We start from the raw sequence: 25111 nt of genomic DNA, 5'->3' as shown, positions 1-25111 counted from the left end.
AAGTTAGAAAGCTGGAGCAGAAAAGGTGTCACATCTTTAAATTACATACGTGCTCTATCTTGAAGAAGTTACTTCATCAACAGAAAGAGAAGCTAAAGCAAAGATATGATTACACATTTATCATGTGGTACTTAAATTGACTTAAGCAATTCATGCCCAAATCATTTATTCCTGACCCGCTCTTTGTGCAGGTGGGACCACTTGGTAAACTGCTTGAGGGAACAGAGCCAGGTAAGAAGAGCCTAGCCAAAACCAATAACAATTTGGGACCCAGAAGCATTCCAAAAGTGGTTTGTGGTGAGGTCCCAGTCTCAGAACAGGAAATCTTTGCTCCAAAGGTCATCTTTCTAAGCAGAAGGCATATTTTTTTAAATGGAACAGATTGCAATGGCAGGGCTGTGGAATTGCCATCTTTTGAAAAGACAAAATTAGTAGCAACTCCTCTGAGACCACCAAAACAAGTTCTACAAGTATTGATTAAGGGTGGGTCAGGCACTGGTGGTGGATATAATCATCAGGTATGAAAGCAAATTATCATCGCTTGCTGATGCAGTTGATGAGAAGGTAAGGAAGTATCAAGGAACAAGTCCAGGAGGTGACAAATGCCAAAAATATCAAGTTTTACAGATTCCCATTGGAGCATGTGTGAAGTGGTATGGTGTCAATTACAGGCTTTTATCCAGACTTGGGCTTTCAAAATCCCAACCAGAATAGGTGGCTCAACTCTTCTCCAGAACAGCATTATTCACATCTGTAGGCACTGTACATATCTTTGTGAGTCATATACAAACTACTGTATAAAATTAATTTGATTGTTGTATTGGGTCTGTCTGAGCTGGAGTTCATTTCCCCACAGTAGCCCTGTGCTTTGCATTGGTAGCTGGAAGGGTGTTGATAACACACCAGTGTTTGGGATACTGCTGAGCAGGGCAGGCACAACATCAGCACTGTAACATTCCTTCCTCAGTTGAAGGCAAGATCCTGGAAGGGGACACAAGTAGGCCAGCTGACCCAAACTGACCAAAGGGATATTCCATACCATATGACATCAGCTCAGATATAAAAGTTGAGGCAAGGGGAAGGGGGGCATTCATTGTCTCCAATGGCTGCCTACTGAGAAACCGTCACAGTGCTGAAGCCCTGCTTCTTGGGAGTGGCCGACCATTGCTGCTCACGGGAAGTAGAGAATAAACTGTGCTATCTTTCCCTTCGCTTTGCTTCTGCGCGTGCAAGCTTCTGCTTTACTTTTTGCTTTAAATAAACTGCCTTATCCCAACCCACGAGTTGTTTTTTCCACCTTACTCTCTCCCTCATCCAGCTGGGAAGGGGAATGATAGAGCAGCTGGGTGGGCACCTGGCATCCAGCCAAGGTCAAACCACCACAGTCTTTTCTTGGTTTCTCAGCAGGCAGCCACTGGAGACAATAAATAAATAAATAAATTACTTTCGAGGATTGTCATGACTGAGGAAAATGGATTCTTGTTGGAAGCAAGAGAGGCTGGAGAGATAGTAGGTAGGGACTAAAAGGGACTTGGTAATCATGACACGTCTTCTTAGTCCCTGACAAAACCAACTTGCCTTTCCTAGGTGGACAGACCACCTTACTTAATCTTCAAAAGAAACATGCAGTGTATATATGTTCAATAAATAGTGTGGAAAGCATAATCAGTGTTTCACATTGGATCACCTTACTAGACACCAGAATACCCTCCTCTTATCTCATGTCCAATGAATCTGGAAAGCCAATTAGACATTACCACCTACCCCCAGCTGGGATATTTATTATCCCTTTCTCTTTATTCTCTGACATCTAATAAATGGCATGCTCACACCATAGTCTTCTGCTATTTAATTAAAGACAATAGGGAGACACAAATCTAGAGAAAAACAGTCTTTATTAATTTTCCTGCCCTCAGAGCTATTAATTTCCTTTCTGCCATATCCATTAAGACAGGAACTAGTAATTTCTCACAGACAAATGAGTTATACGGATTTAATGCAAAAGACAGGAAAAGGCACCAAAGCACTGAGGTGCTGGCAGTGGGTTGGAGTGATCAAAAAGCACATTTTGGTTTATATTATGGGCCAAAAATTTACCAAAATTACCTGACCCAATTGTTCATTACACCAGTAGTGATGGTCCAGTCTGCCTGGGAGGAGAAATATGCAGATTCCTCTCCCTTCCTCACAGGTAATTTCTTCAGCCTGGTGCTGTATTGTAGTTATGACTCCAATTTCAGACATTAATAAATTACAAGCAGAACTTTCCATGTTCTGCTGCCAAAAAAGGGTATCAGACAGAGGTGAGAAATCCAGATCTAGGAAAACTTAAATTCACCTTCCAGATACAGTGGAGTAGCAGATAGAATTCAGCAGCTGATTTAAAATACATTTCACTGCAGACAGTTCTGACTTTATGAACAAGAAAAGCGAATTCATAGCAAAGAAAAAATAGAGTTAATTGGGAAACAAATTTTAGCTATGATCATACCGATAGTTTTTTACAACTAACAGCTTTCTGAAGGAAGCCCAGGCTGTTCTGATACCAGGGCTGTGGGTGGACTCAGCCATGATGGAAGGTGCTGTCCCCAGCTGCTTGCCTCCAGTCTCTAGCCAACGGTTAGCCCCACGAAGTCTCACACAGGTGCTTTTTAACCCATTTGAGACAAAATGAGTTGTATCACCCTACGTACCTTGCTTTTCATAGCCTAATGCTATGGGTTGCAATGGTGTACATGAAGAAATATTTATATAGGAGACAGAAATTTTCTGCAAGGTGTAGCGATGAGCCAGTTGAGGACTGGTTAGTGATGAATGACTTCTGCTGGTACAGCTATTTACAGAGTTCACATCTTTGTCACTCCAACACTGTAAATGTTTTCCACATTGTACCTGGTCATTTTTCAACACCAAATTCTAATTCACAGGCAAGCATCAGATGTTGTGATATGATCCTTCCCAGATGTAAAATCTCCAAAGGTTCCATGTCTACAAAGTAAAAGCTATCCAGGAATATCCTATTTCATTCAATACTTACTTGTCCTGGAAATCTTTTGTCTGGTCATTCCAGTATAATCAGACAGTGCACATGTGCACATGTTCACTAGAAAGTGAATAGATATTTACAACGCAGGGAACAGAGAAGGCCAGGAGCACTAGCACAAGCAAATACACAAACTATAAGTCATTAACTGGGTGCTTCTGAAGAATAGTCCGAGGTTATTCTGTCATTTAATGCTGCAATCCAGGATTTTATTTTCCCAGCTAACACAAGTTTATTTGAAAGGTACTGCAGCAAGTTCATAGTTATATGGCCAGATCTATCCTGGCTGCCATAGCAAGGGAAAGAAAAGACAGACGTGATGACACAGGAATCTTTCCGATCATAGCTTCCCCTACTTTATACCTGCTACCACTGAGTGCTTGCCAAAAGCAAGGCTAGCTATTTTCTCCCAGTACTCTCATGACCACTCATCTGCTTTTGAAAGTAGAAAACCTCTCTACAACCTTTTTCCCTACTTTGATCTAGGACACAGAATAATAGTATTTAAGATTTAGTGGGGATTTTCCACCATCTGTAATAGATGATAGCCTCTCAAGTGCAATGCAAAAACCAAAGTCAGAAAATTGTGTCCATGTCATCAAGGGAATGTGGGAAAAGGAAAAGGAAGGGAAAGCAATTCAGACCTGTGAGTTTTATGAGTACCTAGAGTAAACCAAATCATGTAAATATTGCTTCTTTTCCCATTTGAGGTAGAAACTTGTAAAGCTCTGATTCCTGTAAACACTACGGACTTTCAATGACTTCTATGTTCTGGTAAGAGTTTTAGAAGTTTAACCAGTTTCTCGCTTTGTCTCTTCTGTGTTGATAAATACTTCACTTATTCAGATTACTGAAAGAGGTCCAAGTTCAGAGAATAAACACTTTCCTGGGCTCAGTGATTGATCTTATGCTACTCAAGGATGTTTCTGACTAATAAAATTAAGGAGTTAAGGAAGCTGAACGTATGGGCAATAAGAGACACTTCAGCATTTTCAATTCAGTTATCGAGCGTACAGTTTGTGTATCTTGCATGATTGCGTAGCCTGTGTTAGCAACCCTGGTGTGCTCAGCCATCAATTACACCTTCTGCATAAGGTTTCTGTGCTAGCCTGGCTAGAGACAGCCTCTTGTTTTCACAAACACTGAGTCAGAGGAGCATGCCTCAGCAGAATGGCCACTGGAGGCTTCCTGCAGGGCAGGGCAGGCTGTTCAGCCTTTGGCCTGTGAGTTGTGCACTTCTAACAAAGACTCGTCTCCATGTGAAAACACTGAGAAATGCAAGCCTGTACTCATTCCTGTTTGGGGCTGTGTCCAGTTCTGGACTCCCCAGTACAAGAAAGACAAGAAGCTACTGAAGAGGGTCCAGTAAAGGGCCACAAAGATGATGAGGGGTCTGGAGCACCTCTCTTATGAGTAGAGACTGAGGGAGCTGAGCCTGTTTAGTCTAGAGAAGGGAAACCTATAGGGGATCTCATAAATACATATATATATCTCAAAGGCAGATGCCAATAGGATGGTGCCAGGCTCTTTTCAGTGGCGCCCAGCAACAGGACAAGGAGCAATGGCCACAAAATAAAATGCAAGTTTTACCTCAACATGAGGAAGAATTTCTTTATATGGAGCATGTCAGAACACTGGAAGGTCATGGATTCATTCAAAACCCACCCGGAGGCGTTCCTGTGTAACCTGCTCTAGGTGACGCTGCCTTGGCAGTGGGGTTGGACCAGATGATCTCCAGAGGTCTCCTCCCACCCGAAGGATTCTGTGATTCTGTTCCGTGGGCCTTAGACACGACAGAGCCGAGGGCTCCACACGGGAGTTGCCTTCCGGCCCCCGGAGCGCGGCACAGGCCAGCACTGCACACCCAGTCCCCAGCCCTGGGCTCTCACTCCCCGCCGCGGCTCAGCCGCCGGACCAGCAGCATGGCGGCGCCGCCATGCCCTGCGCAGGCGCGGTGAGCAGGCAGAGCCCGAGCCCCCGCTCCTCCTCCCGGCTCCCTGTGATCCCTGCTGCCTTCCGTAGTGGGAGCGCAGGGAGGCGGAGGAGTGAGGGCGAGTTCGGCCCGCCGCGCTGGCGAGATGGCGGCGCAGAAGATTAACGAGGCGCTGGAGCACATCGCGAAAGCGGAGAAATAGTGAGCGGGGCGGAGGGTGTGCGGTGGGGGAGGCTGGCCGGCGGCGGAGGCTGGCCGGCGGCGGAGGCTGGCCGGCGGCTGCCCGTCAGCGCCCGGGCTCTCCGGCCCGCACCGCTCTACTGTCCCACCGAGGTGCCGTGTCGTCTGCTGGCCTGGCAGGGAGGCTGAGGGAACACCCCGTGTGCCGGGCAGTGGGACCTCGGGAGATAGGGAAGGGGGGTGGCGGGGTCGGGGGGGTCTGGCCGAGGGAGTAGGAGGGCATTGCCGCTTGGCCCCTCGTCTGCCTCAGGGCAGCCTCCCTGCAGGGGGTGGGTGCTTACAGGACGCCCTTCTGCCCCGAGCTGGGAGACGAAAGCGGCCCTAAAACTAAGAATCGGTGTCGGTGGGGCGGTGCGGCTCAGAGGCCTGGAGCCTGAGCAGTAAGGGCCTTCTAGCCTCCGTTGCTCAGACCCAAACTGGAGAGGGAGGGGAGTCACTTCTGTCCTTCTGCTGAAGTGAGTGGGAGGAAAACAGGATCACAGACACAATTAGGTTGGCAAAGAGCTCCGAGCTCATCGAGTCCAGCCTAGGACCAAACACCATGTCAACCAGACCGTGGCACTGAGCGCCACGTCCAGTCTTTCCTTAAACACCTTCAGGGATAGTGACTCCACCACATTCCTGGGCAGCCCATTCTAATATCTAATCACCCTTTCTGTAAAGAATTTCTTCCTAATGTCCAACCTAAACCTCCCCTGGCACAGCTTAAGGCTACAGACAAGTGAGAGAAAAGACTTATGGAGACTGTAGTGGATAAAGGGGCTTGACTTTGCAGAGGTGATGTGTGTGTTTGTTTCCTACACCTGTGAAAAGTGTGGTTGTTACTTCTTGGAGGCCTTTGAAGACCTATGCTGACGTTTATCTTGGAGAGCTTAATATCTGCATATGAGTCTTTTATTGTGTATTTTAACACTGAATAGAGGCATTTTGCTTATAAATCCCAATTTCACAGACAGCAGTATGGACGTAATAGCACTGACAAAGCTGCTATAATTTTAGTAAGAAGAGTAACAGGCCCTCTAGAATCATGGATCAAAAGTTATGGTAATTTTTATATTTGTTTTAGAAGTGAGGAAGTCAGAATATTGAAATCAAAATTGCCTGATTACTCACTTCATTTTACAGTCTATGTTTTTCCTAATTTATGTATGTCTGTATGTGGCACCATTTAGTGTAAACATATAAATGATATATGAGGTTTTGTGTTGGTAAGTAAATTCTTTTATTTGTGTATGCAGTGGAGAGTCTTTGATAATTCTCATCAGCAGAAAAAATTCCTGTAGAAGAACACTGGAAACCTCCTGATACGTGAAAAAAAAAATATATTGGAAATATTGTTAGGTGTTGTGGTATTAGAAATCTTGAGGCATCATGTTGCTGTAGGCTGACTTCTTACTGCTGAGGAGCTGGGCTTGGGGAGACTCTCTGGGGACAGCAGAAGCGTGTTAGTGCAAGGCATGTAACTATGGGAGATCACTGCAGTGCTTTATGCAATTCTGACCAGTGCTGGTATTTGTTTTTACGGTAGTGATGCCACCATAGTATTGGCATATAGGTAACTGCTCCCTTCCAGAGGTAGTCTAAATAAATATATCTGAAGTGTCTTGAAGGTAAAACATAAAATCTTTGCAAATTGTTAATGGACCTTTCTTCTTGTGTTTTAGCCTGAAAACTGGATTCTTAAAGTGGAAACCAGATTATGACAGTGCAGCTACTGAATATGGGAAGGCAGGTATGTATGGCTGTAAATATAGCCATATGTTTTATGATTTCGAAGTATTCATTAAGCTTAGTTCCTGATAATGTTTTACATATTTTTAGTACCTTACTCTGTAAGTAAAGGTAAAAGTAAAGACTAAAAGTAAAATGAAACAACAAAGTAGCACTATAAAATAAGTTTCAGGTTGTACTTGGAGATCTAGAAGAGTTGTCAAAACCAATTTTTTTTTTCAAGCTTACAACTTCTACTTTTTATGTTGCTACATGTGATAAAAATAAAGCTTTCCTTCTTTCGCTTGTCCACCCCCAAATCCTGTGACTTTATCTACAAAATAAGAAATGTTCAAGTTGGTTTTAAAATTTTGCTTAATCATCATCTTATAAAATGCATCTTGCAAAGACTGTCTCAGTAAGGTAGAGAGATGCTGCCAAGTTGGGGTTTTCTTTCAGGCATACTAAGGTCTCTTTCTTCCTTTTTTCCACTATGAGAGACACACTGAGTATAAAATTCTTACTAGTTGATTTCTTTTTGTTCTTAAACATTTTCTTCTTTTTGATAGTAGTAATTTATCATAGTCTTTTGGCTCCTTACTTGAGGCACTCCTACTTACTCACTGAAGCCTGAATAAAAAAATACAAACATGGAAGAGCAACTGGAGCATTTATAAATTGAAATTTATTTTAAATCCTACTTTAATATTTTATCAGTTAAATGGAGATAGAAATACATAGTTGTGCCCTGAATTGGTTGTGCTGAGGAAGTTGTTATATGTATGCCTTATTGGTGGCACACTTCTATTCCTACCATGCTGATTTTGTATAACCTCTAATGGTTAAAATGATACACATATGCATTCCTGCAGTTCTGTAATTACAGTACAGAGTGAGTGAGTTTCAAAAACCAGCTAAACACATTGTGCACTATGTATGATACTGTGGTGGTATGGAAGTGGTGTTGATAATAAATGTTTTTAATGGCAACTGAGTGACTAACGAAGCAAGGAGAACCGTCATGGGATTTTTGGGAAGACCTTGGTAAACTGTAACCATTCATTTAAAGAGTCTGTTTGCATCTTCAGGTAGCTAAACTCTTGAGCAGAAGTGGTAAAAAGAGGACAATGGCAAGCTGTAAATAAAACCTCTTATTTGCTTTCTTGCAGCTGTTGCTTTTAAGAATGCCAAGCAGTTTGACCAGGCAAGGGAAGCCTGTTTGCGGGAAGCTGAGGCCCATGAAAACAATAAAGCGTATCTTTTCACTGACTGCTGGTCTTTTTTCCAAGAAGCTGACTAGTTGATACTTAGATTGCGGTAATGGGGCTTGGTAGCAGGTTGTTTAATACATTTGTGCATTTTGTCGGTCTAGCAGAATTACTTTTTAAAAGACTGTTCCCGTGTGCTCTGAGTAGGAAATCTAAAGAACTCTTGATCAGAAAATCAGTTCCCAATCAGAAAATATGTTCTAAATAACATCTGGACTGATAAGATGTTGGCAGATGCCTGAGATGTCTAGGTACTGCTTCAGAAATTTAATTTTTTTTTTAAATTGCCTACAAATGGATAGTATAAACTAAACACACCTCTGAAATTATTACAGTACTTGTACTACTATTTAATAAGCAGCAACATATTTTAAATAAATGTGCTTTTTACAACTTTATATGCAGCTGTGCATTGTTATGCTGCATTTTTCTGGCCTTGGAATCATTTATTTTTGACAAGTTGCCTATAGTGCCTTTATGGAGTTCCTTGCTTTGAAACTAGTAGTTGTATAACATTTTGCACATTAATTTTTTTTTTACGTTATGTGGCTTTTGTCCTTGACTTTGACTGTTTAACTTCCAGTCTCTTCCATGCTGCCAAGTAAGTACAGAAGCACTAAGTAATCTGAAACAAATTTTTCAACATACAGTACAAGCATGAACTGTCATTTTGATTTCACTATAGTAAGTGTTATGGTTCAAGTAATTTTGCTGTTTCAAAATCATTTCAATGTAAGTGGGAGCTAGGAAAGTCTGAAAACCTGCAATGGCTACCTGAAGAAATGATGATTTTGGCATTCTTTGGCACTTTTTGATAGCAAATATTTTTTCTTAGATGATCTTTTCGTAATTTTGAAATTCTATGCTGTTGAGCTTATAAAGCAATTTTTAATTAAAGAGTACTTCAAAGCAAGCAGATAATGACAATAGTCCAAATATTGCCCATGGATCAGATTAGAATAGATTTTTAGTGGGTAGTGTGGTTGAAGCACTTTATTTGTGGAAGATAATGTTTCATGTGCTCTGTCTCATTAAATAAAACACTTGAAACTTCTTCAAAGCATTAAATATTAACAGTGAAGTGATAGCCAATGCATGATAACCTTTGCTGCATAACTACAGCTTGCTGAAATACACCATCTTTAACCAAATGGTACATTTTTTTTCTTTGCAGAGCTTATGAACAAGCTGGCATGATGCTAAAGGTATTTTCATTTACTAGATTTTATTAAAAAGTTCTATTTTTAATAGGAGAAGAATATTATTCACTGGATCATTTAACAAGTATATGTAAGTTAATTGCCTATTAAAGTGATACTTTTCTGTTGCCTCATAGTGCCCACCAACACCTTCAGTAGATTAGGAAAGCAACATTTGTATTTGGGGGGTAAAAATAGTTTTTCTTTTTTAGGAGGAAAGAAGAGTGCATTGTGTCATAGGGTAACAGAAGAGTGGTACTGCTTTTGCTCTAAACTACCACAAATTAATGACTTACGTGAAAGTGTAGTACTCAAAAGTGAATTTTATGGAGTTGGTGGTCAACTTTCACTAGCTCTACAAGTTCATAAATAAAAATTAGAATCTTAAAAAGGTGTTGCAGTTTGCTTTGATTTGTGTCATTGTTCATAAACTCAATTCCTGACAGCAGTGTCCCTTTGACTGTTGCTTTGTAGGAGATGCAGAGACTCCCTGAAGCAGTTCAGCTGATTGAGAAAGCCAGTATGATGTACCTGGAGAATGGAACACCAGATACAGCAGCTATTGCTCTGGAACGGGCTGGGAAGTAAGTCTGAGCTATGGGGGCTAGAATGCATGCAAGGTGTGGGTATATCTTTGGTTTTCTTTTATGTCTTTATGATGCTTTCAGGTAAAAAAAAAATTTCCTTTTATTTGAAGAGAAATTTTGGATGTTTATTACAGATTAATAGAAAATGTGAGCCCAGAGAAGGCTGTGCAACTCTATCAGCAAGCAGCGTCAGTGTTTGAAGTAAGTGGGTGATTTGGTTGGTTGGTTGGTTGTTTTTTCCTTTCAGCTATAAAATCAAGAAAAAGCCTAAGATTTGGTTCTAAATTTTTTCCTTCCTTTCACATCAGTGACTGAGTTATGAAGCTGAAGGCTTCTTATGTTGTTGAGAAGGAGATTATAAAAGTTAGGAGTCAGTTTGCTTTGCCTTTCTCTCAGTTTAGGACTTGACTGAACCTGAATTGACTCAACATATGACTCAACATATCTGCTGTTGAGTCCTGGAGCCCAAAATAATTTGAAATCCTTGAAGTATAGAGGAGAGGCGTTTGCTTGGTGCTCTATCAATGCCCTGAGCCGATGGTTTGCCTTTTTGCTACTGCCTTTGATGTACTTCTGTATTGTCAGTTGTGATGTGTTTCCAGATTAGCAAGTTTGCGCTGGTGTTACTTTGCTGAGCACATCCATACAGGAGCTGGCTGTGGAACTTGGGAGCTCTGATACTCTTCATGTTTCCCTTGTGTGAACTGCTGATACAGTAACTAACAGTTGTTCTAAGTTAGAGGTGACACACTTAGATAAAGATCTAGTGGTCTTAATGCTGTGCAAATGAAATAAGAACATATGAATTCTTTTTGTTCTTCTCTAGAACGAGGAGCGTTTACGGCAGGCATTAGAAATGCTGGGGAAGGCATCAAGACTTTTAGTCAGAGGACGCAGGTATAGCTTTATCCTTTCTTATTCTTTTAATGTAATTGAATCTTAAGTAGTTATTTTGATTGGGGTTTTTTTCTTGCGGTTTTTGCATTTATGTACTGTTACTTAATTCTTCATTGAGACGCACTTCAAACTAAAATTCAGTTTCTGTGGGATGTGCCATGTTCATCCAGGAACCACCTGTTTTGTGTTCTGGGATAATGTGGGCTGAAAGGCTTTATTTCCTTTGTGTTTGTTGAATAGCTAGGAAGCACATGCACCAGTTTTCATTAATTATTAAACTGCATCAGGATTTTTTTTTGTTTTTCTTCCAATACTAATATGTAGAAAGTACTTGAAAGTCTTTTATGGCTGTGGGAGACAAAACAGGGCAATTAGGTGACTAAAATGAGGAAACAAATCTGCTTGCAGCAGTCTGATTCCGGACTTCCTAAAGAAGAGCGTTCCTTGGAGTCTCAAGGGGACAAATTCAATTGTAATTACTTGCACCAAACTTGACCTTCAATTCAGCTTAGACTTGCTTCACTGAAACATTTAGGTCCTTTAAGAAATTTCCTGGATTTCTAACTCTATTTTCAGGACACTTTATTTCACTGCAGAAAAGTAGTCAGAAAAGAAAAGTGACAGTGTAATTTGAAAGTCTTTCTGTGAAAGCCAGTCAACATAGCTTCAGAACATATGAAAAAATTGGTTGCTCTGTTGCTTAATAGCTCATGTGCTTCTTCTAATTTCTAGAAATTGAATATGATGATTAAAAAAGTATTAAAACTCAGAAGTAGTTACTATTACTAAATATTGGTAGTTCATGGATATCGGATTTACTGGTAGCTTATAGTAACCTCATGACATACAGAAATCTGTTAGGGTGTGGAACAAAGCATTCATCTTGTACAATGTTATAAAAAACAAGGCTTCTCTGAATGAATACCAAAGATGTTCTTAGCATGTATACAAAGGGATTGCTGACTGTATATTTATCTACTCTGTTAGTAAGATCTACTGCTGATTTTTAGTTGTGTTGCTTTTTATTGCAGTAGACTTGCTACTGTATTAGTTAAACACTTTGTATTTAGCCTCAGTTTTGTTGTGCTGTATTCCTGGTGCTGATACTCCTGGTTTTTTTTGGCTTTAGATTAGATGAAGCTGCGTTGTCTCTTCAAAAGGAGAAAAGTATTTATAAGGAAATTGAAAATTACCCTACATGCTATAAGGTAAATTCTAAGAGCCAGTGTTTTTTCTGGGTAGTTAATGACAGTTGACATCTGACTGACGGTATGTACCTCTTGATCCAGGGATACATTTCTTGCTAACAATGAGAATTCATGGTAGTGCATGTTTCCCAAATCTCTAACTGTGCTTTTTTCACTACTATAATTTTGAAGATAAGATGCTGCTATGTACAGGAGCTGTCAACACCAAAAAACACATAAAAATAAAGATGTTATAAAAAATAACAAGGTACAAAAACTGTTACTTGGTACAACAGTTCATTAAAATGTTATAGGAGATAATCTATTTCATACTAGCAGAGGATAGGCTTTCTGCTTTTTCACTATATTGTTCTGACTCTTTTGTGTCATTATCTTAGAGTGATTGGGGATTGTAATGACCTTCTTCCTGCTAAATATTAGCAGTCTACTGTTTTTTTCATATTTTACTGTTAATTCCTAAGGAATCATTGGGTTTATTTTTTTTTGGTTTATTTCTTTTTGTTTAGAAAACTATTGCTCAAGTCTTAGTCCATCTTCATAGAAATGATTACGTTGCCGCAGAGAGATGTGTGAGGGAAAGCTATAGGTAAGTCTGCTTCATCTCCTATAATTTTAAAGCGAATGTTTCACTAATGTAGATCTTTTTGCTTGACAGTGTTGCCATTGTTCTTTCATAAATTTTCAACCCACACTTCTGTTGACTTACAGTACAATAATAACATTCCCTGGTACGTGGCTATCAGAAATTTTTTTCACACGTAACAGATTTAGCTGTAATTACTACAGTGATTCTTCTCAATGAACCTAAAATAAAAAGTTAGTCATAAAGAACTAGTTATGTGCCACAGGGGAAATGAGATGGAAATGAGAAGTTCTTCCTGTGTTTTCCCTTGTTAAAAGCTGAGCAGAATACCGTTATGGCTGGGATTCTTGTCTTACTGCTATCCTTTTGGTTGTGTCTTATCATGTGGAACAGAGATGGATAAGGTATTGTAAACAAATGTTTAGGATTAAAAGTGGGTATTTCCACATGTTGCTAACTGAATTTTAGTTTTTTCAAAATGTTTTTGCCATGTGTGGAGGCCCTTGAAAAGTTTTAATTCTAACTTGCCATTATGATATTTTATTGCAGTTTGAGAAGGGAAATATGGAATGCAGTATCAAAGCGCACAGTGGCAGCATCCCAGTATAATCAATTAAACTATCTAGTATGATGATTAGACTGAGGGAAAGATTAATCTAAATGTTTTAGTTAAAGAAAAGTTTGCAGCATGCGAGTTACTACTTTTCTGGCTGTGTTAATCTAGGAGATCTTGCCCTCATGATACTTTGGAGGAAGAAAAGCAAGATTTCTACTTTCTGTAACTTTTGAGTAGCTGGTTGAACTGAAAGATAATGTAGGAAGCAGAAAGTAGTCTAATTGAATATGCTTAATTGAAGAAGGCATTTTTTACACATGCAGGAGAAAGTTCTGATGTCAGAATATGGATTAGTGTTTAACCCTGGTTCCAGAAGCTTCCCCAGCAACTTTCATTTCAACTCTCATTCGGACTTCAATAGCAAAATCTTGAAACAACATGTTTTTACTTAAACTGTGTTTTTAGTGAAATGACTTGAACATATATATATGTTAAATTGCACTTTATTTTTATAAATAATTTTTCAGGATCAATCATTTTTCAAATCTCCATTTTTCAAATCCTTAATTTGTATTTTATGTGTAGAAATGAATGACAGATTTTTTCTGTATGTGAAGTGGAGAAAGAGTTTATTGACTAGTCAGGAAAAGGTTTAAAAATTCTAATATACTTGTTTTGTCTTGACTGTGGTTGTAGTCTTATTCTGAGAATGCAAACTAATATTGCTGAAAGTTTAATTTTTATGGATATGATTCCTGTACCTGGAAAAGTCAAAGTGGTTATAGGCAGTTTTGTGGAATAACCAGTCTGTCAGATTCTTGAAAGCTGCTTGCACTTCTGCTGTTAAATCAGCAGCATTTAAAGATAGAATAGCTGAGTGTCAAGTAGATTGCTGAAATGTCTTAAATAAACTCTTAATTTCCTTCAGTATACCAGGATTCAATGGAAGTGAAGATTGTGCAGCACTAGAGCAACTTTTAGAAGGGTATGATCAGCAAGATCAGGATCAAGTTTCTGAAGTCTGTAATTCTCCACTCTTCAAATACATGGATAATGATGTAAGTAGGCAATTCCTGTGGGATTTTTTTTATTTTTTTTTTAATAATCCTTTTGCATGTTGAGGTTAAGAGATATGGTTTTTTCCTAGTAGAGGAAAATAAGAAGAGCACCATCCATGTATTTATTTTGACTTGCTGTCATGCTACCCCATATCATATATGGGGTAAACGTCATATATTCTTTACCTGTCAGTGATGGTGCTTTCAGATGGTGTGAAGGCTTAGGTGAAAGAGCAGCTTGTTATGCATTTGATGAGTTTGTTTAGTGAGTTAACCAAAATTCAGTAATTCAGTCCCCTTCTAATTCCTTCTTTAAGGACCAGAACAGTTTGCTACTTCTGCTTTTCCTCAGAAATATAACAGCATAAACAGAGTATGATGCCTACAGGATGGCATTGTTGGATGCTTTTATCCATCACTTATTCCTTAGCAAGGTACTAATTCTGAAAGATTTTTAATGTCAAGTGAGCAGTTGTGACCATTTCCCCAGCTATTTTTTTATTTAATTGAACTTGTAAATTTAGGAATTATAAGGAGGTATAAGGATAGGAAAGGTGTGAAGTAAAGGAAACATCCGCCCGTGCCAAACCTTGTAACAGTATTAGCTAATTTTAGTTTATTACTGTTGAATAGTAAAAGTTGAGGTATTAGTCTTGCTGAAAAACACAATAAAACTTTTTACATTATCTGTTACTAGGTAATGTATGCAGAGCTGCATAGTGGAATTTGTACTTTTATGTAAAGCTTGAAACAGAGAAACTATAGGATGTGGCCAAATTATTCTATAATATGCAGTATTAATACAGACCTCGCATCCCATTCTCAGTGTTTGAGACGGAAGAAAGTGAACCAATGTTATGCTTATTCTAAGCTGGAAAAATATACTCTGAGAGCAGCATCACTTTGCTGTACTGAATGTTGCCTGCTTCTTTATTGTGAGCATCAGTCAATTCTGTAACAGTACAGAAATTAAACTTGCTTTGTTATTGTCAGTATGCCAAGCTTGGTCTTACCTTGGTGGTCCCAGGAGGTGGAATCAAGAAGAAATCGCCAAATGCTGCACAAGACAAAGCCAGAGGACCAGCTGCAGTGGGATCTCATGCTGATGAGGAAGAGGATGAATATTCTGGTGGACTGTGCTAGCTACGGGCTAGGTTGTCTTAAATATCTGACTTATTTGTGATGTTGAGCATATCCAAAGGTACCAGATTTACCAGAGCTTCATTGCAATTGTGATATGGGAATCCTAATATTAACTTGGCAGCTTCTGGGTACAGTACAGGAGAAAAAGCATGACTGTACCTACCATCTTGATCATCTCTTATCTGGCAGGAGCTTCCTTAGGGCCCTGCCTTCAGTTGAGAGAATTTTTACTAAAAGCACAGTTTAATACCAAAACCCCAGAAGCACTTGAGTAGGGAGAGTGGTACAAAATTTTAAGCACTGGATTTCAACAGCTGGCACTTTTTGGTCCCAGAAAGATGTTTGCGATTGTTTTTGGAGTTAAATACGTGATAATTCATCTGGCTATTTATCTCTGTTTAAGACCATTTAAGGCAGGCTGTGCCAGGCAAGAGTTTTACTATTGTAAACACTAGGGGGAGCATTCAGTTTGCTTTCAATATGTTTTTACCCCACTGAGGAATATTATTTTAAGACCTTATTCTTTGCAAGCAATATCCATGTAAGTGTGGAAAATATTAAGTCAACTAATTTGAAGTTATCTTGCAAGCTTAAAAATACTCGCAGGTCTTTCCTCTTGAGAACTTTACTGACCTGAAGTCTTTGGAAATAAATGTGTGCATAGTGTTTGTAGTGTGCACCTTGGGAAAGAAAGGAGTGAATGACATTCTTAGCAGTGTTTCTGAAGCATGCCATAACTAGAAAAGAAACTGAAGGTAGCAGATAACATGCATTGAATATAAACTTCTGAAGACAAATGTTTAACAAAAACTTAGGTGGAATGTTTCAATGATATGTATTCTTCATATGAGTCTTTCATATTTTCACATCATAGAACAGATATCTCCTATAAACGGCATTTTTCAAACTAGTTCAGAATCTGAGGTAACCAAATTTTAATACATCTTCTCTATTTTTATTTGGTTTCAAGTCATCATGTGTTTTGCAAACTTCTGTAGTGTCTTAAATTGGTTTCACCATTTTATGCTTAGAAGTTGTCAATTCTAGTTGTCAATTGTACCAGGGGCTTATTTCTTCAGCAGAACCTGATCAAGGTCTGCACTAGGGTGACATCACTGGGAATCCAGCAGGGATTTGTGTGTGATGCCCAAAGTTCAATAAACAAGAGACCAAAAGCAACAGTGTTAAGTGTTGGTACAGTTTGTGCCATATTAAGCAATTGGATGTCATAAAAAATACCAGGTGCATGTCTGACATACACATGATGTCTGACATCAGTGTGTCAGACATAATTGTGATGAAGGTTAAACTTTTAAGAGGGCTAATACTTTCCTTGGGGTGGATAGCACTCAGTAGCATTGTGATGGGTGCACAAACTGCAGCATAATACACAGGCAGGGCTGCTGTAAAAAGTCACATTATTCAATTTAATGGGTGTTCAAAAAACAGTTTTGTCTCTTTGTGTTATGTAATAATAACAATGGGGTTTACAGCTATTTAAGATGCACCTGTAGTCCTTTACTATCTGACAGGTGATTTCCCTTTGTTAGTGATGATGTATATAGAAGTTTTAGCTCTAACAAACTTTAGGAAGTGAGTTGGTTTTCTCTGAGAATGCTTACAGGTATACATGAAAGATGGCTTTGAAGACTTCCCTGTAACTCTTCTATTTTCACCACTGGAGAAACTTACTCCAGTTTACTCAACTTCTGCCTTCTGGATTTGTAAGTCAAGTTGAACATGTGCTTCTTATGGGGGAGTCTTTATCACAGGTAGAAAAAAACCTGCATGTTTAGGAGCTCTGGGAGTGCCAAGTGATTTTCTGCTTGCGTTTTCTGCTCCTTCTAATTCTGAAATCCAGTTTTATTGTGTGATCCCAAGGAGTCTACAATTGCATATACCTGAGAAGATAAGGTGCATAAGAAACAAAACTGGGAAACTTGTGTGCTTCTGTGAAAGAATTTGCAGATTTCTTTAAACTGTGCTTGTAGCACTAACAGGCCCTTAAAAGAAAAATTAAAATTTATGCATTAGATTCTTAAAGCATACTTTTCATATTGCCAAAAAAGTAATGTGCAAAGCTGTCTTCCACACTCCCTCAAGTTGTTTTTTTTTTTTTCCGTGCCAAGTATGGAAAATCTGGGACAAAAGTAACTGGTACTAGACATATTTGGCTGCCATTGAATTCAGAGGGGCTTCTCTGATTCTTAGTAGTATAATCTTAATCTTTGATTGCAATGTTGCCGCAAAGACCAAATCTGCAGAAATGGAAGTGTCTGAACATAAGATGGTCTATTTTATATAACTTATTCTCCTATTTTAGACAGTGAAAGTGTGTTAGGAATGTTAACTGCCTTTTAGTAAATGTTAACTATAGAAGAAACTGTCTGTATATTATGTGTTAGTGTTTGTTTCTATCTTTCAAAGCAATTTGCACACTTATGTAAATACCATTTAGGTGATCTGAAATGGAAAAGATACCATTTACAGCAAGAAACTTTCCAAAACCAGTGTTGACTGCAAGAAAAATAAAGTTTAATTGTGCATGAAGGCTGAGCAATGGCCAGTGCAATGTATATGTGAAATCAGAAGATTTCTAAATTATCTGTAACTTAATACTCAGATGATCAAGCACAGTGTGAAACCTCTGCTTTATATGTTCTTTTCCCCAATCTGTGGTGTAATAGAGTACAAAATGTGTTTGTGACAGCTCTACAGATGCTGCCTCTTGAGAAAAAAAGCTATGTGTTTCACCAACATGGAAAATAAAACTTGAAGTTAACACATTTGTAGTACCTTTCCCTGTTGTTGATCAGGTCCTGCTGAGTTCAGCTAATTATATTTGTCACTTGGGTCAGATTTTCAAAGTGATTTTCAGCAGGAGAATGCAAGCTTGTCATTATTTGGTTGGATCCAACGTGAAGTTTGAAAAACAACTACATTTCAATGTTTCTGTACATTCTTTACACAATTTAAGGATGTGAATTCTGTAACTTTGGAGACTTCATAATTTTAGAAGAATCACCTTTTCTACTGTTTCAAAGTCAAACTTGCTGCGATACTTGAAGGCTGAAGAATCTGGAACTGAAGTTCTTCAATGTGAGAGGAATCATTCCTCAGAGGTTACAAATAAGCAGCTGTAAAACTACAAGAACTAAGCTGCTCTTGGAAAAAAATAAAATGAAAAGCTTTATAATCTAGATTTATAACAGATAGTGAATCTTTTTGGATGCAGGATGGGAAAAAGAAGCAACCGCAACCTCCCCAATTAGTAGTGATAGTAAAATTGGAGGAAGTAGATGTAACTTGAGAGAGCAGTAGGGAACCACTTGGGATCTGTGGTTGTTTGAGCAGGGATAATAATGTCTAAGCTAATGGTCTGTAGAGTCCAGCATCTCTGGGAGCTGGGCTCGTCTCTTCCCCTGCCTTGGTGCCTGTTGGACAAGACATGCATGAGCGTTGTCTCTGACCACCTTCCAAAAGGCTGATGGGTGTTTGTTCCAGTGCTGCTGTCATTGCCCTTCGGCCGTGATTTCCAGTGCGTGCACAGCTCAGCAGTGCAGCCTTTAGCCTGGGATGGGAGCGAGAGGCAGCTGCAAGACTGCACGTACGTTTTAAGAACATATGGCTGTTGCGATTCATCTGCTGAGTCTAATGGGAATAGTGGTAATGAGCGTGGCCGGACTCGGCAGTGCTCACTGCCAGGATATTAACTGGTGTGAAACCAGTTTAGGCTACACAACGTAAACGTTGTGCTCCTGGAGTGACAAAAGCAGGCCCTGGTATGTGTAAAGTGAAAATGGGTTTTCATTAGTTGCCTTGCTTGTTTTGGTTGTTTGTTTTTGTGCCTTTATTTTGCATTGTTTCTAAACTTGGTGTAATCTGAAGTGGGTCTGCTTTCCTGAGAGTGTTGTTCTCTGTTAGCACTAGATGGTGCCACAGAGCTGGCACAGGGCTTTCCTCTGCAGATGGGCAGCCTTCACTCTATGTGCAGGACAGATTCTACATTTAAATGTGCTCAGCTGGAGTATTGATTTGGTTAGAAACATCCTAAGGGGTACCTGCTTTTGCTGCTGCTTTTCACGGCTGGAAACACCTGCCTGAAGTTGTTGAAGAGAGCAGTGCTGTAGGGCCAGCCCATCACCCTCCTGTCCTGTACTGGCTGCCGTGCAAGTCCTCTGGGATATGGCATTCCTGCCAGGCAGCTGTGCCTGCTGCTCGGGCATATGGGGTCAGTGCTGCGTACAGCCTTGCTCCAGCGTTACCTGCCCTTACAACTGGCCCCACTGTTGTGCTGAATCCGGGCTGACACACTTCCCGGCCTGCTGGCTGCTGTGAATTGCAAGGGCTGTCTCAGAGCTTTCCTCAGCAGGGCCAGTGCCAGGAGCTGGCTGCCAATGAACACTCCCACTCCCTGCCTCAGAGAGCTGGTGGCAAGAGACTGCCTTGGCTGCTGCTGCCAGAAGTACTTGCGCCAGCTGTGCTGCTAATGGATTCTTGGGCCATGAGCAGGAGGCAAGAAGACCACTCAGCAGCAGCAGCATGGCTCTGGTCATAAGGAAGAAGACTTAAACCACTCTGTGTTGTTCAAGATGCCTGGGAATAAGTACAGGTCCAATCCTCCCTCCACCTTGTGCTGATACCCATCTCCTTCTCACCTGTTACCTCAAACTTAAGCAAATGCATTTATAGTTTTGTCACATTATAGTTTTATCACATGATAAATGGGCCCTTCAAGAGGTTCAAATGCCAGCTGTGATGGACATGACCAATTTGCCTTTCTCTCCACTTCTCCAAACATGGACCTGGGAAATTGGGTGATTAAGAGCCAGGTTATAGAGGGTGAGTGGGTGCATGGCTGGATGAAGAGTGAATAAAATGGTAGCCAATGTGCACTATAGCCTGTTAATAGAAATTTTCAACTCTAGGGCTGGCTGATTCTGCTACCGTTGCAACTCTTGTTGCAGCCACAAAATTTTATGAAGTGCCTCATGGACAAAATGCAGTGTTAAAGGACAGAAATCAATAAGTATGTGTGTGTGGGGGGGAAATTAACTGAAAATGGGAGGAGTGAGTTGGTCACCAAGTAATGCTATGCTGATGGATGGAAGAGAGGGCTCCTGCTGCAATTTGCTGAAAGGACTTTGCTTTAAAAAAAATACACCACATCCTGATTCATCCGTAGAGGCAAGGAGGGAGGCATGAGGACTGGCATGACTGCTCTCTTCATGGTGGGGAGAAGATCTGCTGCCATGTGCCATGTGAGACAGTATGAACACAGACACATGCTGGGATTTAAGTTCTTTGCCTGTCACTAACAGACTGGAATTCAGGAATTAAAGGTAAAAAAGCAGCAGACAGGGACATCTTTTGTGTGTGTGTGTGTGCAGCTGACAACTTTCTAGGTAATGCTTGCTGTGCTGCACTGCTCAACAACTGCCCCAGAGTAATTGTGTTATTAATAATATAGCTGAAAATTCATGAAGTGTAAAGATTTATGGTACTCTGTGTGTTTTATGGGTGCCAAGTGTTTTATTTAACTGACCACCATCCACTGATTTTCTGGATTTATTTTGTGTAAATGTATGATTTTCCAAGCTGAATAACTGGAGAAAGAATGATGTTCCTCTCAGCACGTGATCCTGGAGCACAGGTTGATGTGTAATGAGTGAGTGGTTAAAGCTGGGTGGACTTGGAAGGTGAGGCAGCTTTGTAGCAACACCAACTGAGCAAAATATTTTAAAGCTTTTATAACAGAGATGTAGAAAGAATAGTGTATTTTAAAATTGTCCTTTAAATAATACATGATCTGGTAACTTCCATGGTCTTAATGTTTATCTTCCTGTACTTACCAGATACTGCGTCTCATGGGAATTCTTAAGAACTAATTTTCTTGGAAACACCAGCACAGAGTTATTTCTCACCACTTTGGAATACATCAGTCTACTCCTGATGCAATACATGAGTTTGGTGACAGGCCCTGCTGCCAAGGAACATTGGAAAGGAAAACACCCTTCTTTTTTGTTGATTGAGAAGGAGATGTACTTAGAAGGCTTAGGTGTTGGCTAATTTTCCCTTTAGATCCTAATATTCTCTGATGTAAGGATGGATTTTTTTTTCCTTTGTTGTTCATGCATGTTAGTATGTGATCTGAAATTCAAATAGCTGGTTTTCTGTGTCTGTCCTCCTGTAAGCCATTAGGGAGTGAAAAATTTCTTGTGGCTGACATGGGGGCAGGGGGGAAGTCAGGAGAGAAAGCATGCACGTGTCTGCACACATTAGTCACTTTTTGGTTTAGGATGTGTTAACACAGAACTGCTTGTGATCTCTTCGTGGATAGGAGGCTGTCACATGGCTTTGGATCTATATGATTTTGCTGCCGTTTTTTGTGTGGAGGTGCTGCGATGATGTTGGAACAGGTGTGAATGTCTCATGGTCAAACAGAATCTGGTATTAATGACGTGCTGCCGAGGTAGTAAATGCAAGTAGCAATCTGAATGCACACGCATGATATATATTTATCTCCACTTGTATTTATAGCATAATAATTTTTGTTTTAGAAGGTCATGGATATCTAAAACAGAAAACATATTTCAGAAGTAGTGTTATGTCACAAGACTGAAATGCAGTAATGGGATGACTTGAAATTTACTGTAATTTGGGGTATGTATTAATTACTTCAACACTTTCAGAGAGGTTTCTTTTTCAAGGATAAATTTCTGTGTATCCATTTTGCATGAGACAGATATGGAGAAACATTCCACATCTGTGATCACTCCATCTGACTTTGAAATAGTTTGTTAAAAGTGTCGGGGTTGGAGGAGGTATTCAGAGTAAATTTTTTCCAAGGGATTTCAGGAATAGTAAAAAAAAAGTTAAAGAAAACCTGTGCCTATTGTGTTTTCCTTATAGCAGATTGCCCTGTGGATAATTCTGCTGATGACTGTATGTAGTATTGTATTGCTATAATACAAAAATTTGGTCACTTTTAAATGCAGATATTGTAGCTACTGGGACTCTGATATTTATGAACCAGAAGAGTGGAAACATTAATTAATAGATTCAACATGACTGAAGTATAGAAAGAGATGAGGAGGCAGTGTGTGATGTGGAAAGGAGTGGACTTAGAAAGACAGAACGGATGAGGGTTCCAGCCCAGTGCTAAGTACTCGTGCCCTCTGATGTGTGAAGACAGGATGACAGAACAACTGGAGACGTAATGTGTTTTTTGGCAAATAACAGAGCAATGTAACATGAATCATACATCCGATAGCTTGTGTCAATCAAAAAAGTCACCATTTTTGTCAGAGATTTTAAGGTGTTTTGAGCATCATTGGCAATTCTGATGCAGTGCAGTAGGGAAAAGCACATTTTTATGATGTCCCTTTAATGAATGTCGAATTCGTACTATTCTGATGTATTTATTCAGTGGAGGTTCCAGATGCATAGCAACTGAACAGAGAGTGTAGTTAAAGGGATCATGTTCGCTGCATTGTTTCCTTTCCTTTTCAGGTGTGTATATTTTGTCTTTGCTGCAGGAGCAGGAGTGTTCCTTGAAGGCTTTGCTGACGGGTTTCTGAGGGGTTTGTTTTGGTTTTGGGTTTTGGTTTTTTGGTGGTTTGTTTGTTTTTTTTTTCAAGTTTACCCTGAAGGGAAACCAAACTTTTGCTTTGGGCAAATAATCCAGGAAGTCTTCACTCTTTTGACCATTATTTGCTTGATTCTCAGCTCCTTATTAAAATCATTGCTTTTTGATTGACAGAGTGCTGAACTTGGTTTGTGTTCATTGAAGAGAAACAGCCATAGATTAATGTACTATCATGAACATGGAGCAGATCCTGGTCTTTGTCAGGAATACAGGATGTTCTCTGTTGGTGACAGAAAGGCTGGTGTTTTGTCACTGTTTTGCATTTTTATTTTTGATCAAATATAAATAATGGGTGAATGTGACATATAATCATTAGATTAAATAAAGGCTTGAATTTAAAACATACAAACTGTTTTTCCACCCTCAAGCAGATTTTAAGGGTTTGTCATACATCACCAAACTCTTCTTTTTTTTTTTTTGAGTGAGAAATTCATATTCCCTTAAGTTAAATGGTGTGGTGGCTCACTAATATAGCACATGCCATATGATACAGAATTACGGCATTTTGAGACAGTTGGGTTAAATGTGATTTAATTGCTTAAAATATGAATGCTGTGTTTCTTGTCAGTCTTCTGAGTTATTTCAGTGAAGTTATTTGTGTCTTTGGCTCTCTTCCCAATTTGCCTAAACATAATTTCTAAGTAATGTTTAAAGATATTGATATTCCTGATTTCTACATGAATGGTTGGAAATCTCTGGCAGTGATTTTCTCTTCAGATGATGATTTAAGTTACTCCTAGACAGCTGTGGTATATTTTTGTTCACCTCGTCAATCTCTAAATTACATTTGTCCCTATGGTTCATTTTGTTTAAGGGATGCCACGTTACATATCAACTGTGTGAGCCAGACTGTCATACTTCATGCTTTTCAAAGTATTCCAGGCTTTTTTTGGATGGATGACTGGCAGCCTGTGGACCTTTGGCAAACTCTGATAGCCAGGCTGTGATCAAATTGATTTGAGCAGAAGCCTAGGATGATTCTTGATTATAATCTTGTTTCTGTTGATTGAGCTCTTTAATAAAAATGTCTCTATGGTAGGAAGGAGAGACTGCATGAAGAGCCTGGGAGTTGCACATCCCAACTGCATTGAAGTTAAAAGAATCAAAGGGTGAAACTTCTGTAACCAGCAGGAGAGGATAAAACACTGTAATAGTCTGTGCACAGGTCTGTCCACACCCATGAGTGCATATACCTTAAAAAAAAAATCACTTCCAGGAAAGTATAAGAAGTAACTAAGATAAGGAAATGGTATTTTTTTATTTCTTCAGTGATGGAGATTTTAAAAAAAAAATTATAATTATGGATGCGTTTGTAGCCAATGTGGCAATCACAGAGCTAGGAGAAAATTCTAAATCTAGTTCCAAATCTGGATCATCAACTAAATGTCCCTGGAGTTCAGTGTGGGAGATAAGTTGGAATCCAGTGTTCTCCAAGTGCACATTAAGCAGTAAACTTTCTCCTGTTACTTTTTTTGCCTGCAGACATAATACAGCAGATCCTCAGCTGTGTGCAAGGTGCGCTGCCTTGAGGCAGCCAACTGTACCCACAAGCCAAATTCCTGCAGCGAGGGATTGCAAATTTTGGCTTTCCACCCTTTCTCCCAGACAGGCCTCCATGGAAGGCAAGGGCTGGACTGAGACTCCTGTATGTGTTTACCAGTCACAGACTCCCTCTCTTGAGGGAAAGATATCCACTTTCTTTTTCTGTCAGGGTTTCTAAACACCGAATCGTGCTTGCCGAGGCACTGAGTGGGAGAGACAAGTGGACAGGGAGGTTATCTGGCCAAGGATGAGTTGGAGGTTGAAACAACATCTACTGTTTGTCAAGGTCATTTAATCCCAGGTGAATTGTATTTGAGCTTCTTGGGGCTGTTTGAGTTATTACTGAAATGCAGCAGTTTCCAGAGCTGAAGGCATCCACAACATAATAGTATACTCCCACAGTGCAAGAAGACAAAAACCAGTGCTCTCCAATTACTTCTACAGTATGGATTTAAAATAGGAATTTGATGCTGTTTAGACTAATTGATGGACTGAT

The 25111-nt window shown here is 39.8% G+C and overlaps 1 protein-coding gene across 1 annotated transcript; it reads left to right on the top strand.

Moving 5' to 3' along the window:
* Positions 1 to 5023: 5023 nt before the first annotated feature.
* Positions 5024 to 18211, top strand: NAPG (NSF attachment protein gamma). Its single transcript, XM_017819556.1, has 12 exons — positions 5024 to 5177; positions 6881 to 6948; positions 8096 to 8180; positions 8778 to 8795; positions 9369 to 9399; positions 9868 to 9977; positions 10115 to 10181; positions 10807 to 10877; positions 12007 to 12085; positions 12592 to 12671; positions 14153 to 14282; positions 15276 to 18211. Exons 1-12 carry the CDS (start codon positions 5122 to 5124, stop codon positions 15423 to 15425), a joined length of 945 nt encoding a protein of 314 aa, XP_017675045.1. The 5' UTR covers positions 5024 to 5121; the 3' UTR covers positions 15426 to 18211.
* Positions 18212 to 25111: the final 6900 nt, after the last annotated feature.

The sequence above is a fragment of the Lepidothrix coronata genome, unplaced genomic scaffold, assembly GCF_001604755.1.
Source record: "Lepidothrix coronata isolate B3197 unplaced genomic scaffold, Lepidothrix_coronata-1.0 Scaffold75, whole genome shotgun sequence".
Lineage (NCBI taxonomy): Eukaryota > Metazoa > Chordata > Aves > Passeriformes > Pipridae > Lepidothrix > Lepidothrix coronata.
Note: the sequence above shows the minus strand (reverse complement) of the source record. Positions and strands in the feature narration are given on the sequence as shown.

Bases quoted from the DNA above. Each gene is read 5' to 3' on its own strand.
- NAPG (XM_017819556.1), top strand. From the start codon at position 5,122: ATGGCGGCGCAGAAGATTAACGAGGCGCTGGAGCACATCGCGAAAGCG. The intron at 10,182-10,806 runs GTAAGTGGGTGA...GTTCTTCTCTAG, and splicing joins AAGCAGCGTCAGTGTTTGAA to AACGAGGAGCGTTTACGGCA. The intron at 12,086-12,591 runs GTAAATTCTAAG...CTTTTTGTTTAG, and splicing joins ATTACCCTACATGCTATAAG to AAAACTATTGCTCAAGTCTT.